The sequence below is a fragment of the Mustela nigripes genome, chromosome 1 (genome assembly GCF_022355385.1).
Source record: "Mustela nigripes isolate SB6536 chromosome 1, MUSNIG.SB6536, whole genome shotgun sequence".
NCBI lineage: Eukaryota > Metazoa > Chordata > Mammalia > Carnivora > Mustelidae > Mustela > Mustela nigripes.
In genome coordinates, this window is record NC_081557.1 from 144310652 (window position 1) to 144325514 (window position 14863).

At 37.0% G+C, this 14863-nt stretch overlaps 1 protein-coding gene across 1 annotated transcript in view; it reads right to left on the reverse strand.

The window, feature by feature from the left end:
* The window catches only part of GLRB (glycine receptor beta), a 100929-nt gene extending 87075 nt beyond the window's left edge, over nucleotides 1-13854 (reverse strand). Inside the window, exons 1-2 of the mRNA XM_059374674.1 lie at nucleotides 13718-13854; nucleotides 11882-12031 (exon numbers count right to left, since the gene is read on the reverse strand). Coding sequence (XP_059230657.1) covers nucleotides 11882-12003 — 122 coding nt within the window. The 5' untranslated portion in view covers nucleotides 12004-12031; nucleotides 13718-13854. The remainder of the gene's footprint in view (nucleotides 1-11881; nucleotides 12032-13717) is intronic.
* Between the last annotated feature and the right edge of the window lie 1009 nt (nucleotides 13855-14863).

The following is a 14863-nucleotide window of genomic DNA, read 5'->3' on the forward strand; positions in this document are numbered from 1 at the left end:
TAATAGAGGTAGGTGTCAGAAAAGGGTGGAAAAGATGGGACAGGGACTGAACAAAAGAAGTCACTTCCTGTTCGGTCAGAAGCAAAGGAGAAAAGAAAGGATGATGTTATAGGTAGCTTTAGCGTGAAGACAGGGAGACACTGGGTGAGTTCCTGCCCAATGGCTTCTATTGTTTTTTTTTTTTTTTTGAAGCAAAAGCTAAGAGTGCATGCTAAGATTCAGGATAAAGGATGAAACAATTATTAGAGAGACAGAGAGAAAAATAGAGCACTAAGGGCCAAGTACAAGGATTATTGGAAACATAGTGAGGACCCAGCCAAGACTAGATCACCACACAAAATAAATCAATACAGATTCTTAATAACTGAAAACATCTACATCTGTAGAATTAAGCCAAAAATATTATAATCAAATGAGTACGAAACTTCTGGATGATATTAAAGAGTGCTACAGTTAGACCCCTGGATCGTTTTGTTAGCCACCCCCATGGTATAACAGAAAGCTAACTATCGGTGGAGAAGAATATTCACTACACATCCAGTCATTAATAAGTTGGCCTTTTTATTAGGTTATTCTCAGAAATCAGAATAGTAACCTTTCCTGAATATCACAAATTCATACTATTGTTTTCTCACAAGAGGACTAATAAAGGTCAGATGTTTCAAGTTACCCAACATATTCTATTAGTGATTTAATCAGTGTTTTGCTGTTATTCCAATCAGAGCTCTAGAAATATTATTTTGTATTTACATCATCTCTCAGAGGAGCTATTTGTATGTACATAAATTTGAATAATTTGCTTCATGAATTCTAAGTGTAAATTTCCATGAAATATCTATGGTTAAGGAACTCATTTAAAAAGGTTCTCTGCTTTCTGGAACACAGAAGCGATGTGCCTCTTTTAGGTAGTAGCACAAAGAGAATAGAGAAGAGTTCTGCAAATATATTCTGAAAAGACTTTACTGTATTATTGTATTATTCATCTTCAAAGGGAAAAAAAAGTACATTTTTATAAGTTAAACTCCTTAATTTGTGAAAAATTGGTAAGCTAAGAAAGCAAACAGTTCACCTTCCGCATACATTATTCTACTTTGGGATTCAGTTAAATGCTTACATTTTGTTAAACCAAGTTCAAAATTTAGATCTCTTTGTAATTAACTTGGTCAAGAAACAGAGTTTTGTGTATTTTTCTGTTGGTTTGGCTTGACTGGTTTTGAATCTGAAAGCAAAACAGTGACAAAAACAAAAATAGTTACTACAGAATATAAAGGTACCAAAAGAATCATGAATAAAACTTGGTAAAGTCTTACAAGATACAGCTGTCATAAATGAATGAATGAGTGAAATTAGGAGACCACTGGAATCAAACCTCCTTATACAAATGAGATGCCCCCTAAAATTAGTGAATTACTGAAAGTCATAAAGCCACTCAACAACAGCTCTAATTGAGATACAGCAGTGTTCTTTCGCCTATACTACCATGTCATCATGAGTTAGCAGACATACAAAGGGAACTTTAAACAATACAGGTTTAGAGGTGCTACCTTTAATCACAGTTCCAGCGAGTCACTGACCAATCAAAAGACTTGGTTTTTTCTGTAGCGTCAGTGACCCATTTTATTCTGCTTGATTTAGCAAGCATAAGTGAGGCTCTTAAGGAAAGAATTTTGAAGTAAGCAGAATATAAAACTGTGTATGTGTCTGTGTACACACACACACACACACACACTTTCACATATAGGTTAAACATACATGCGTGAATATATATACATATACACACACTTTTATATTTTGCCCACTTCAAGATTCTTTGCATAAGAGTCTCATTTATGTATGCTACATAATAAGTGTGTATGAACACACTTGTTATATATGGTTAGAGTTAATACATTGTGTTAACAATCTAAATAAATTGTAAATATTTGAGGTGAGATGGATGTGTATGTATATATACACATATATATATATTAAATAAGATGTGCATATATACATGTATTAGAGTTAATACATACATAATATAGTTCAACTAGAAAATAAAAGATATCATATAAAGAGTATTTGTATTAAATAAAATCAAATGTCAAAACATACAGTATGGGTAGCCTGGGTGGCTCAGTCATTAAGTGTCTGCCTTCAGCTCAGGTCATGATCCCAGGGTCGTGGGATCAAGCCCCATACCGGGATATCTGCTTGGCTAGAAGCCTGCTTCTCCTCCCAATCCCCCTGCTTGTGTTCCCTCTCTCGCCGTGTCTCTCTCTGTCAAATCAATAAATAAAATCTTTAAAAAAAAAAAATACAATATGGACAAAAGAGATTCAAAAAGATCAAGAAGAGGGAGTGAAGGGGCACCTGGGTGGCTCAGTGGGTTAAAGCCTCTGCCTTCGGCTCAGGTCGTGATCCCAGGGTCCCGGGATCCAGCCCCGAGAAGAGAGCCTACTTCCTCCTCTCTCTCCCTGCCTGCCTCTCTACTTGTGATCTCTGTCTGTCAAATAAACAAATAAATAATTTTTTTAAAAAATTTTTAAAAATAAAAAGGAGAGGGAGTGAACATAAGTTCTAATCATAGACTCATGAAATTTTGAGGACAAAAAAGAACTTTCACATTCTATAACTTTCCAGTGATGCTTGACTTGGGTAATATCCCTACCCAAACTATGTTTAATCACTGTAGCAACAAAGAACCACCCAAAGAAATTCATTTTATTTTTGGACAGTTCTATCATATCCTTTAAAATTGAACTTGTCTTCCTCAATGTTTCTCTTTGGTCTTGGTTCTATAACTTGACATCATACAAAAGAAGTCGAGTTTACCTCATGTGGTAATTCTGCAAGCAGCAAGTAATTATTCTTCTATTCTTCAAGAAAAACAACCCACAGTGCAATTGATCAAACAACAAATTGTCATGTTCCTTCAAACCCTGATCATGATTCCCTGGACAAACTCTGATGTAATTCTAACCACCACACACGATAGCAACCAGAATTTATACCCACCATATTAACTTTTTTTTTTCCTTTCTAAACATAGTATTTCTATCAGTGTCCAAGACAAAAGTATTAAATAGCCATCACATGCTATTCATTTATATTAACCTTATTCTCAACTGAAACTTCTAATTATTTTAAAACTTTCGTAAGACAAGGTACTACTTGAGATGAGTCCTGAAGGACTACACAGGAAGTTGTCATTCTACACATAAACAAGTCTAAGCATAAGCAATGGCAAAAGAAGTTTAGGAGTGAAAACTGATCAGCCTTTCTAAAATAAGTAAGTTGGGAGAAATTGGAGGGGGAGAGAAACCATGAGAGACTGTGGACTCTGAGAAACACGCTGAGGGTTTTGGAGTGGACAGGGGTAGGGGGTTGGGTGAGCCTGACGATGGGTATTAAGGAGAGCACGTATTGCATGGAGCACTGGGTGTGATACATAATGAATTTTGGAACACTGAAAAAACTTAAATTAAATTTAAAAAAAAAAAAAAACAGATGAGAAAAAAATCTACCAAAGGAAAAATAAAATAAAATAGGGTAGTTTCACATAAAGTTTGGGATGCAAATTACAGAGGCCCTTGAAAGTCAAAGTAAAGAGTCTACACTGGGACCCATCAGGCAATAAGAAGACACTGTGGGTCTTGAATATAATATTAACAAGATGAAAATGGAAACCATATGCAAAATGAATGATAATGAACAGAAAAAATAGGGTAAATAATTAGAAAAATATTGATGAAAACTGTTCAAAATGATGGTAAGTGGAGAGGCAATGAACCTGACAGATATAGGAAATAATTCTAAGAGATAGAAAGACAGGTTCCATTTAAATTTCATGCCTGAGTAGCTAGAATAATGAGGATGCCAGTTTTAAAACCTGGGAAATTATTTGGAAAGGGAAGATCATTAATTCAGCTGACGGCAAAAGAAAAGCATGCCACTCAGCTGGGACTGTTCAACAGGTAGCAAAAAAATGTATAACTAAACATCAGTGAACTATTCAACCTAAATATGTTATAGTAAGAAAAATGTAGGCAATTTTCAATCGTATTCATTACCAAGATTACCCATACCCTTTTGCAATTGCCTTTCATCTTTTGGCCAATGCAGTTATCATCAACATTTCCACTAGGAAGAAACTAGAACTAAACTAAAATCAACCTATTCTATAAATCAATAGTAGGTAAGTAAATTAGAATAGGAAGAAAATGGCTAATAGTATACTTACACAACACGTAGTAGCTTTTTGATTATTCAGTATTCCTACCCTTCTACCACATAAAACTGATGTGTACAAATGTTATTATCAAGTGGTACAGTATATCTCTAAAGGAAACAAAAAAATTTCTCATAACAGAGAGTAACGCTTTAACTCACATTTTTTTTTTTTTTTTAGTATATGAACAAACTAATATAAAGAAATCACACTTTTTCCATTAGTGCACACAGAATCACAGTAAAAATTTCCTTGTCATGATTTTAAAGGTAGAGTACCAATGGTCTGGAGGAAAGATCATGAAGAAGACAGGATAAATTCACACTAACATGACCACACACTAATGTAAGTAATAGCAGCCCTCACCTAGTACTAATTTAGGGCTTATTATTAAGCTTCTCCATACCTAAGATAAAAGTTTGGGCCAAGTAGGAGAAAAGAGATTTTAAATTTAACTTGTAAACATATTAGTGCACTTACTATAAGCTATCAGACACTTGAAATTCAAACAGTCTTCAACAAATGGTGGAGGTTCCCTAAGCTCAATGATAGTAAACTATGGCAACACGTGCTAAGAGGTTACAGCCTGGTCAAACTCAGTATGTATGTACGTATGAATTTGAAAGATTTATTTATTTACTTGAGAGAAGAGCATGGGAGAGAGCACATGTGAGTGTGGGGAGCGTAGAGGGAGAGGGAGAATCTCAAGCAGACTTCCAGCAGAGCACAGAGCCCAATATGGCGCTGGAACTCACAACCTTGAGATCACGACCTGAGCCAAAATCAAGAGTGAATGGGTCACCAATTGAGAGGCCAAGGTGCCCCTAAATTCAGTATTTAGATGTGTTATTATATCTGCTGGGAGCACAAATAGAAAGGACAAGTAATGTTTTTACTGAGATAATTCTGTCTTATTTTTGTTTATTCAAACAAAAATTCTGCAAGTGTATTTTATTTTTTGAAAGGTTTTATTTATTTATTTGACAGAGAGAGAGAGCAGCAGAAGGGGAAGCAGACTCCTCATTGAGCAGGGAGCCTGATGTGTGGCTTCATCCCAGGACCCCAGAATAATGACCTGAGCCGAGAGTAGATGCTTAACTGACTGAGCCACTCAGGCAACACTGAAAGTATATTTTAACATGTTCTGGTTTCATATATAATACACATATAAATATAAGTTTGCAAACCTACACCTTCTTATAAATTATGGTAAGCATTAATTGGATCACTTATGTCTGTCATCCTCCAATCACTATGTAAGACATATTTCTGCCTATTGGTTTAGATCAGAAAAGAGAAGTATTTTCTGGGTTTGAAAGAGATACTTTAAAAATATGATTATTCATGAAATTCCAAGATTAAATTCTACTACTGAAGGTTTTTAAATCCTTATTATTAATATAGGACCAAGATAATATTTATTTTATATGGTAGAGCATCCCAAGGCAATGCACCAAAAGTAAAGGCAGATCTGTCTAAACATGTATTGAGATAAAATTTTCAAGTTATTCTATCTCATTCTATTGGACAATAGTAAGGCCACAATCAAATATAATATATTAGAATCAAAGAATCTTAAAAATCTGGCAAATTGATATGACCTTAAGTATCACCATCTGGTCTAACCACCCAACCAATGTTCAAACTTTCTATAAAATGTCTGCCAAATAATTACCCCTCAATGCCAAGTGACACCAGTCATATAGAACTCTACTACTTCCCTTCCCAGTCAATTATATTTAGGCAGAATTCTTATCAGAAAGTTATTCCTGAGAGCTAAAAATATCCTACCCGTAGCTTCAGCTCATTAGTCCTGGTTTTCATTATTGGTGCCAACTGCCAAGTCTACTTTCTCATCTACATCACAGTTTTTCAACAATTTGAAAACAACTTTAAGTATCTCAGTTTCTTTCAGTCTCCCTAATATGATAATGATTTTAATGATCTCAATTGTTCTCATTTCTCTCCCCTGAAAATACGACTAGCACAATGCAGAAATATCTGTAAGTCTTGCTTTAAATATCATCCTATTAAGTAATAGAGTAAACATAAAATTGGTAAAATAAAAATATTAATTTAAGTAAGTATATATACTCATTTGTATCATATATATTGTTTACATGTAATACATATATATGTATATAAATCATTACTGTATTATCTATTTTTTTCCCTCAAATGATCTCTACCATACTGTGTTTCCCCCATCCTATACTTGCACAGATGATTTCTGGGCAAAAGTGCAATTTATACTTCCATCTACCTTTTTTAGTTTCAGTCCATTACTTTGACCCTTCAAGATCATAGTGGATACTAATTCTGTCTCAGATATTCATTATATGTCCCTAAGTCACATGATTCTCAGTTTGGATAAGTATCTCCTCCATACAGTCTTATTTTAGTCATTGATAAAATGTTAAACACGATAAGGCCAAAATTTCATCAGGAAACATCATCCAGGTTGGAAAAGTTTCACTAATTACCCAGTTGTTAACTTATCTAGTTATCCCTATACTGAGACCATACTTCTAAATATAGTCCATAGGGACTATATAAGTTATATTCAAGTTCCTTAACAAAATCTAAATATAAGATTTATAAGAGCCAAAAATCTTTGGATTTTTATTCACTCTTTAAACAAAATTTTATTGTATGTATAATTTGTGTCATGCACTAAATTGATATCATCTCTGGTGATTGAGTAGTAGATGCTACTCCCAAGAAGCTTACAATCAGGTGGGGAAAACAAAAATTCTAATTGATGATAGTATTATAAACATGATAGACAATTAGGGATATATGGAAGTATAGAGTGTAATTATCTAAATCAAATTATCAGATTAGGAAAGATTTCCCAAAGGAGATAGCAAGGTTTGAGTTTGACGTCACTGTGGGTCCGTCAGATTAAAATCTGGTTATATGGGTGTGGTGCTCTTCAGAGAGAGGTCTGGGCCAGGCATACAGATTTAGGTGCCTTAAAAAGAAAACCACTGGCTCAAAATGGTGTCACTTCAGTCAAGTCACCAAATATGGACCTAATACCTTACCCGACTACATTTCAACCTACCCTAAAAATGTAGTGTTAACTGGTTAGTCAGGAATTTCCTGACCAGCATCAATGAGGAATCTGTCACATGCGCCCTCTCCATCCCCCAAAAGATGAGGTAATCTACCCAATAAAATCCCTTGCCCTTCCCCTTAAGGGAAGGTAGCTTGCCTGAAGCAATCCTTTCTTTTGCTAATAACTTCTTACCACATTGTCCTTCCCATAAAAACCTTCCATTTTTGTATAACTCTTCAGAGCATCTCTCTACTTGCTAGATGGAATACTGCCCAATTCTTGAATTTCTTCATAAAGCCAATTAGATCTTCCAGTTTACTCAGCTGAATATTGTTTTCTAAGAAGAGTCAACAGTGAAAGATGATATTTATAGCCACAGATTTAGACAAGACCACTGGGGCAGGAATTAACTAAAGATAAAAAGAAAGCATTGGCATTTCAGGTAAAGGAAAGCATACTTCCAAGAGGTATGAAAGATCAAGTGTATATGAGACCTGACTCATATGTGTTGGGTGGGAGGATAAAAAGACACAGATGCAGGTGTCAGAGGCCAGTTCAGCAAGAGCTGTGTGTGTGGAGCCAAGAAATGTGCAGCCAAGAAATGAGCCAGAGGCCAGTTCATCAAGAGCTTTTTCTATGAAGCCACAGAAAGCTATGGAGGTGCTTGAAGGGTTCTAAGCATTAGAATTACTTGCCTAGATTAAAGATTTAGAACACATCCTCTAGGGTCAGTGTCCAATATGAATTGATGGAGGAAGACAAGAAGAAGGGAGACTAATAAAGAGTTCATGAAAATGGGTGGAGAGAAGTAATTAACGCAGTGCCCACAGGGAAGCGAAAATGAAGGACATATTCTGGAGGTGAGAAAGATGGAATTGAGAAGTCTTGGACACTACTGAATTTGCTTCAGTAGAAAGAGAAGGTCTAAGGAGATGCCCAGCATTTTGGTTGGTAAAAGAGGTAGTGGTATCATTTCCTAGATAATGCATTTCCTAGATAAGGAATGCATTACTCCTGTATCAGGAGTGATGGGGAGGATTTCTGAACTCAAGTGTTATCATTTGAAGTTGAGTTTGAGGTCAAAATAGGATAGCCAGGTAGAAAATATTGGATGTATGGATATGGCATTCTTCAAAGTCTGAGATGGACATAGAGCCTTAGGAGCTAACAGTGAATACATGGTAGTTACAGCCATAGATTTGGATGGAATCACTCAGGCCGACTCTATAGAAAGAGGAGAGGCCAATAAATGAAGGTTAACATTAAATTCAAGCTGTAAATAAAAAGCTTACTGTATCCAAGGACTTAATCAATTTTTTTCCTCATTTATAGTTTATTTCTTATATCTCAATGTGTTTTAAATTTCTGAAGTTTTTGAAAGGAAATTTATCAGAAACCTTGTCAGTGTGGTACTACTGCTTCACTTATAAACATCAAAAACAATAGCATAAATTTATGTTATAGCATCTCAAAACAAAGTAAGTTAAAAAAATATATAGTAAAAGAGCCAGTAAAAGTTTATGATACAATTCAAGCTCAACATCAAAATTAAGCCCTAGAATTTTAAGAACCCTGAATTTTCTATTCCTTCATTTTAAACCCTTTTTAAGTCTTGGTTGGGGGACAGAATATTGTTACAATAGTAAAATGGGAAATCTTTGTTCATGTTTGCAATACTCACACATTAACTGCATGTGTGTATACAACCTCATTGCTTTCTCAATTCTATTCAAAAAGAAAAAAAAAATGTAAAGAAATAAAAATACCACGGAGGGAGATCTCACCATATTGAAAAACATTATGGTGGTCTGTACCTAACTTTCATAATCTCAAATATTCCTCTTAGTCACAATGTTTTTATACTTTATCAACTCATACAAGATGGGCTAACTGGATCATTCTCCAAGATACAAAGGATCTGCATATTCTTTCACAGCTCATTATAATAGCTGAGATTCTTAATCTGGATATTCCAAGGAATTATGTATAATGGATCCAAACACAGCCAGAGAAAACGCTATTGTCTTCTGAAGTTCATAATTTAGTGTCAATAAATCAAAATTCTTATAAAATGCTCAAACAAAAAAAAATACATAAATCTTATTCTCCAAGGCACGCCTGTTTTTTAATAAGTCAGATTTTTGGCAGCATCACCATGGCAACTGTTAATAAAGTTTTATCTAGTCTCATAATTATAATAAGATAAAATAAATAAAATAAAATTTTAAATTTCATGGTAGAAAATTTCAAAAATAAAATTTCAGTTAATTACACAATGTATTTAAAATACCATGATATGGGCTTACCAAGTCTATGTTGGGCCTTCTATTTGTCAATTTAAATGTTCAGCAAGAGAACCTTATTGTTTCATTCTTAACCTACTAGATTTAACTTTAAAAATCTATCTTAAATAACTATAGACATTGAAAACATATAGCCAGTTTATATATAAGACAATTTAATAGCATAATTCTGAAAAGGGACAGAATGTCTTCTAAAGGACTATCGTAAGATATATGGTAGTGACGGATATCTGGGTGCCTCCATTGGTTAAGCACTGGACTCTTGGTTTCTGCTCAGGTTGTAATCTCATGGGTCATGAGACTGAGCCCCATGTTGGGCCCCACAATCAATGGGTAGTCTGCCTGAAGATTTGCTCTCTCTGTACCCCCAAAATAAATAAATCTTCAAAAAAAGGGGGGGGGCACCTGGGTGGCTCAGTGGGTTAAGCATCTGCCTTCGGCTCAGGTCATGATCTCAGGGTCCTGGGATCAAGCTCTCATGCTCATGGAGCTCATCATGCTTTCTGCTCAGCAGGGATCCTGCTTCCCCCTTTCTCTCTGTCTGCCTCTCTGCCTACTTGTGATCTCTCTCTCTCTCTCTCTGTTAAATGAATAAATAAAATCTTAAAATATTTAAAATATTTTAAAAAAAAAGATACATAGTAGTTCTAAGACTTGCTGTTGCCAGCTTCCGAACTCTTTGATTCATGACATTTGATTGGGGGCGGAGGGTGAGGGACAGGCAAGAGGTAGTGGAAGAGAGTTCTATCAGCTTCCACATATAGAGAAACCTGACTGATTGAAGCTGGCCTAACCCACACATAGAGTCACCATGACTGTAACATGTATGCAACAGTTTGTATCAATATGCCAACATGCATCAAGTAAAAAATACAAAAAGAGCTAAAACATGAGAATGTGTCCTTTCCCTTGGGAGGAGTAAGGCCTGACAATGTCCATTTTGCTAACAGGCTTATCTCCTGATTGTGACACCAAAACTCTGAACACTGAAGAATAGTAATAATTGCAGATGGTGATTATTCCTAAACCTACCCCACCAGATACTTCATATCCAACTGGAAAGACAGCTAAGGAGGGACATGTGAATGTAACTCAGGGCCATCCCGTAATACACACAGAAATCTGGCCCTGACATCAGACTCTGCAGCACTGAAATAAGTAGGACTAATAAACTTGAAAACCAAGAGATACTTCTAAATCAGGAACTTTATTTAATGCTAACCTATATGTACATGATACTGACTCCAGACTTCCAGTCTCACATGGTCAGACAGATATCCATCCCAAAATACCAATTTTAATATCCTTTCTTAACAAAATAAACTTCCCAAAATGTTCCTATCTCATACGGAATATCTACAAAGCTATCATGGTCTATCTTTGAATAATGTTGATTCTGAGATGTCACCCATGATCAATATGACATTTAAAACATCTTAATTAAAAAATGACCTATAACAGCAAATTAATTTTTATTCCAGATCATGGCATATGTGATCTTATTACCTAAAGATCCCTTATATTTATGAAAGTTATTTACTTACAAACTCTTCAATTGCTCTATCCATTAGGTATTATAAAAAATATGCTGTTATTCGCCAGTAATATTAACCATTCCTATTAAAAAAAATAGTCCAAACCACAAAAGGAGTTGGTGTTTCAGATTTAGATTTTGTTTTTACAAGTAACTTGAAATTTCGTGACATATTTTTTGAAAAATATCCTTTTCTGAAAAATATTTGAAATATTTGAAAAAATATTCCTTTTTTGAAAAGGAAAAATATCATTTTTTGAAAAATATCCAATTTTGAAAAAAATAATTTTCCAATCTAAGCTCTTTACAGAAAAATATTGAAATAGAAAACTGATCTACCATGTGAATTTTCTTCTTCCATACATCAACATAAATGAAATATACCTTAAAAATCATACTATAGCTAATTTTTAAACTGATATTCATTTTTAGGAATTTTTAAAACCATCTTTTTGAACTGCTGTTGATCAAAACATGGAATTTCAGTATCCAATTATAGCTCCATATTTAGAGTAAGAAAGAAATAGTAATTTTTTTCCTAATTTTATAAAATATGTACATAAATTGTATAATCCTAGAGCATGAACAAAACTTTATAAAACTTTATCTTAAGCACTAGGTATTAATTATCACATTCTAAACCTCTCCTGTGAAACCAATGGGTACATATTCTGATATGAAAAGTTCTGCTGATATGCTTTAACAAACCACCTTACTTTGATTAAAAAATGCACTAATATTTCTCCATATAATAATATAAGACATGAAGGACGTACGATGGGCATAGATACTGCTTCTTTTTCCCCTTCCCTTTCTTTGAAGACTTCTCTTTAGAATAAGCTTCTTCAACCCATAAGGAAATTAAAATAAAAAAGGCAATCGCCAATAAAAACTTCATCTTGAAAGTTAAGTTTCAGGAGATCAATCTACAAGAAAGAACAAGAAAAGGTTTACATAACGTGATAACAATACGACTGTAGAGAGTATGACCATTACTACCCAAAGGACAAGTACATTTGTACATGAAATTCTCATTGCTCAAACCTATGTGGTTGGCCTTCATTATATATTTGTGAGTAAAGGTTAAATGGAATAACCGTTCTTAGAAAATACAACCCCAAGGAGGTATAAAAGATAAGTATGCAAAATTTCTGATTTTATGTTAGAGAAAATCATAAATTGACATTGAATTGCACAATATTCAATATATGCTTAGAAAACTACATGCAAGGACGTTTAACACAGTGTTAAAATGGTTTCCTTCTTCTTGTACATTTGGATTTTTTATTTCCTTTTTCAATTTCTATATTTTTGAACTTTGCATGTATATTTTTTCAAAAATAATAAAACTATTCTAATCACAAAGATTAAAGAATTGACAGAGATAAAAGAAAAATATTAGCATCAAAATTTCACACTTTAAATTCGGTGTTTTTATTTATACACATTAAATTTGCAAGTTACCTTTTACCCAAAACGGGTGCATATTGACTTAAGGTATTTTGTTGGCTTTCCCACTTTCATGATATTAAGATTGATCGAAGATGATTTTTGACTCTACATTCTAGGTAACATAATATGGAAAAAAAAACTAGCAAGTATGGTCAGACTCTTTAACATAATCTTCTTAGACCTATTTTAATAACACTTTCTATGCTCAAATTATAATTATATTCTTGCCGGTCCGATGCATCAAGAAAAAAAAAAAAAGAAGAAGAAGGAGAAGACGAAGAACGAAGAACTTTAAGCGTCTAGAAACACTGGAATATTTATTGAAGTCCTTCATTTCCAAACCATAAATTGTTTCTCCATCATTGTTTTCTGCAGACTAAGAGATCTATCAGACTCCTCACCATTGACTTAATTTCTCTCACCCTTATAATCTTGCTTCTCCTGTGTCATATTTTGCACCTCCCTTTCTCCCAGGAATTCTTATTTTCTTCCATGTATCCTTTACAGCACCTATGGCAAGCCAGAGGGCTTCTTCCCAGGCCCCCTCTCCGAGGACAACAGAGAGGGCTTATGATGCCCAGAGCAACAACAGAAGGTTCTCTGTCAACTTCCCACTGGACGTTCCCTTCCCCCATCCCACGGTGGCATCGGCTTCCACACACCTCTGCCCACAGCAGCAGGTACTTCTCCCACCTCCACATTCTTCCCCAGGAAAACAGGAGGGCCGTCCCAACGGTTTGAAGGGGCCAGAGAAATCCAACCCTATGCTCCCTGTCTTCACCTCCAACCTTTCAAAGGGGACAGCTGCAATGACTGAAGGAGCTTCACAAAACAACGCAAGGAGCCCTCCCCGCACATCCTGCGTTCTCCCAGTTCCCCCCAGCTCTCAGCATCCTTCCATCCGGAGCGTATCCGCGGACGCCACCGGATCGCTGCATCCCTGACTCGGCTGCCCGGCGCCCCGCGCCCCTTTACCCACGCTGGGCAGCACTCGCCTCCTCCCCCTGCACGCCGCAATGCTCCCCGCGCCTCCACCACCCCAGGCTTGACCCGGTCCTTCCGCAGAGCGTTTTTTCCCGTCCCCAGACCACCGCCGCCTCCCTCTGCGGGTCTTCTCCTGCCCTCCTCCCCCACCCCAGCCAAGAGCCCCCGACACCTACCCGAGGCGCCCCCGCCCGCAGCCGCCAGGCGAGGACGCGGCGGCTCGGGGCCCAGACGGCGGTGGCTTCTGGGGGTGCGGCGGGCGCAGAGCGGGGGCAGCTGCGTCCCCGCCGCCCGCGCCACCGCCGAGCTCGGCTGACGCGCCTGCTCGGGCCGCGGAGCCTGCGCCGTGGCGCCCCGCCGCCGGGCGTCCGCAGCCGCGCTCCGGGCCGCTGCGGGTCCGCGGGCCGCGCTGCCGGGAGCCAGGAGGGCTGGCGGGACGGCGGGATGGCGGGACGGGGGAGGGAAAAGGTGTTCCGAGCGCTCCTGGAAGGACGTCACAGCACCTTCCCCTCCGGGCACTGGAGGGGTTTCTGTGAAATGTAGTCCCCCTGCAAGAGACTAGAAAAGACGGGCGCGGGGAATGGGGCATGAGGACCGTTTTGATACAGAGGTTGGGGGGAGACTTTTCAAGGGGCTGGAATTCATTTAGGGTCTACTTTGGATCACTAGGAACAGAAACAGGAGAATAACAGATGACCTTCTTGGACCAGGGCGGACAACGCTTAGTTTCTGAAATTCAGTCATCGGACTTGACATCTAACGTAATCGCTGAGTCTTACCAACAATGTCTAAAAGCCTGACCTTTCTAAGCAAACGTAAATTAGTCAAAATCACTGAAATCATGTAATCCTGCACTTGACAGTTTCAAAACCCTTGCCCTGCATTGTCTCCTTTGGCCCTCACGAGGTTCATTCCTGGGCAGGTTTTATGTCGTCATTCCCGTTTTGCAGATGAAGAAAGTGAAGTTCAAATACATTAAGGGATTATTTAGTGTTACATATTTTGAATGGAATTTACCAGAAACTCAGTCTGATATTGACAGGTATGACATTGGCCTTCTGGTAGCCAAGTGTTGGTTGTGGTCGTTTTCTAAGAAGCCTTTCATTTGACAAAACACCTTTGGGTGGCAAACCTTTCCCATTACCTCTTAATGCTAGAGCTAACTGACTTTTTTTTTTTTTTTTTTTTTTTTTTTTAAGAAAGCATTGTCTCAGGGGCACTTGAGTGGCTCAGATAGTTAATTGTGGGACTCTTGATTTTGGCTCAGGTCATGATCTCATGGTGGTGGTATGGAGTCCTGTGTTGGGCTTTGGGTTCAGCAG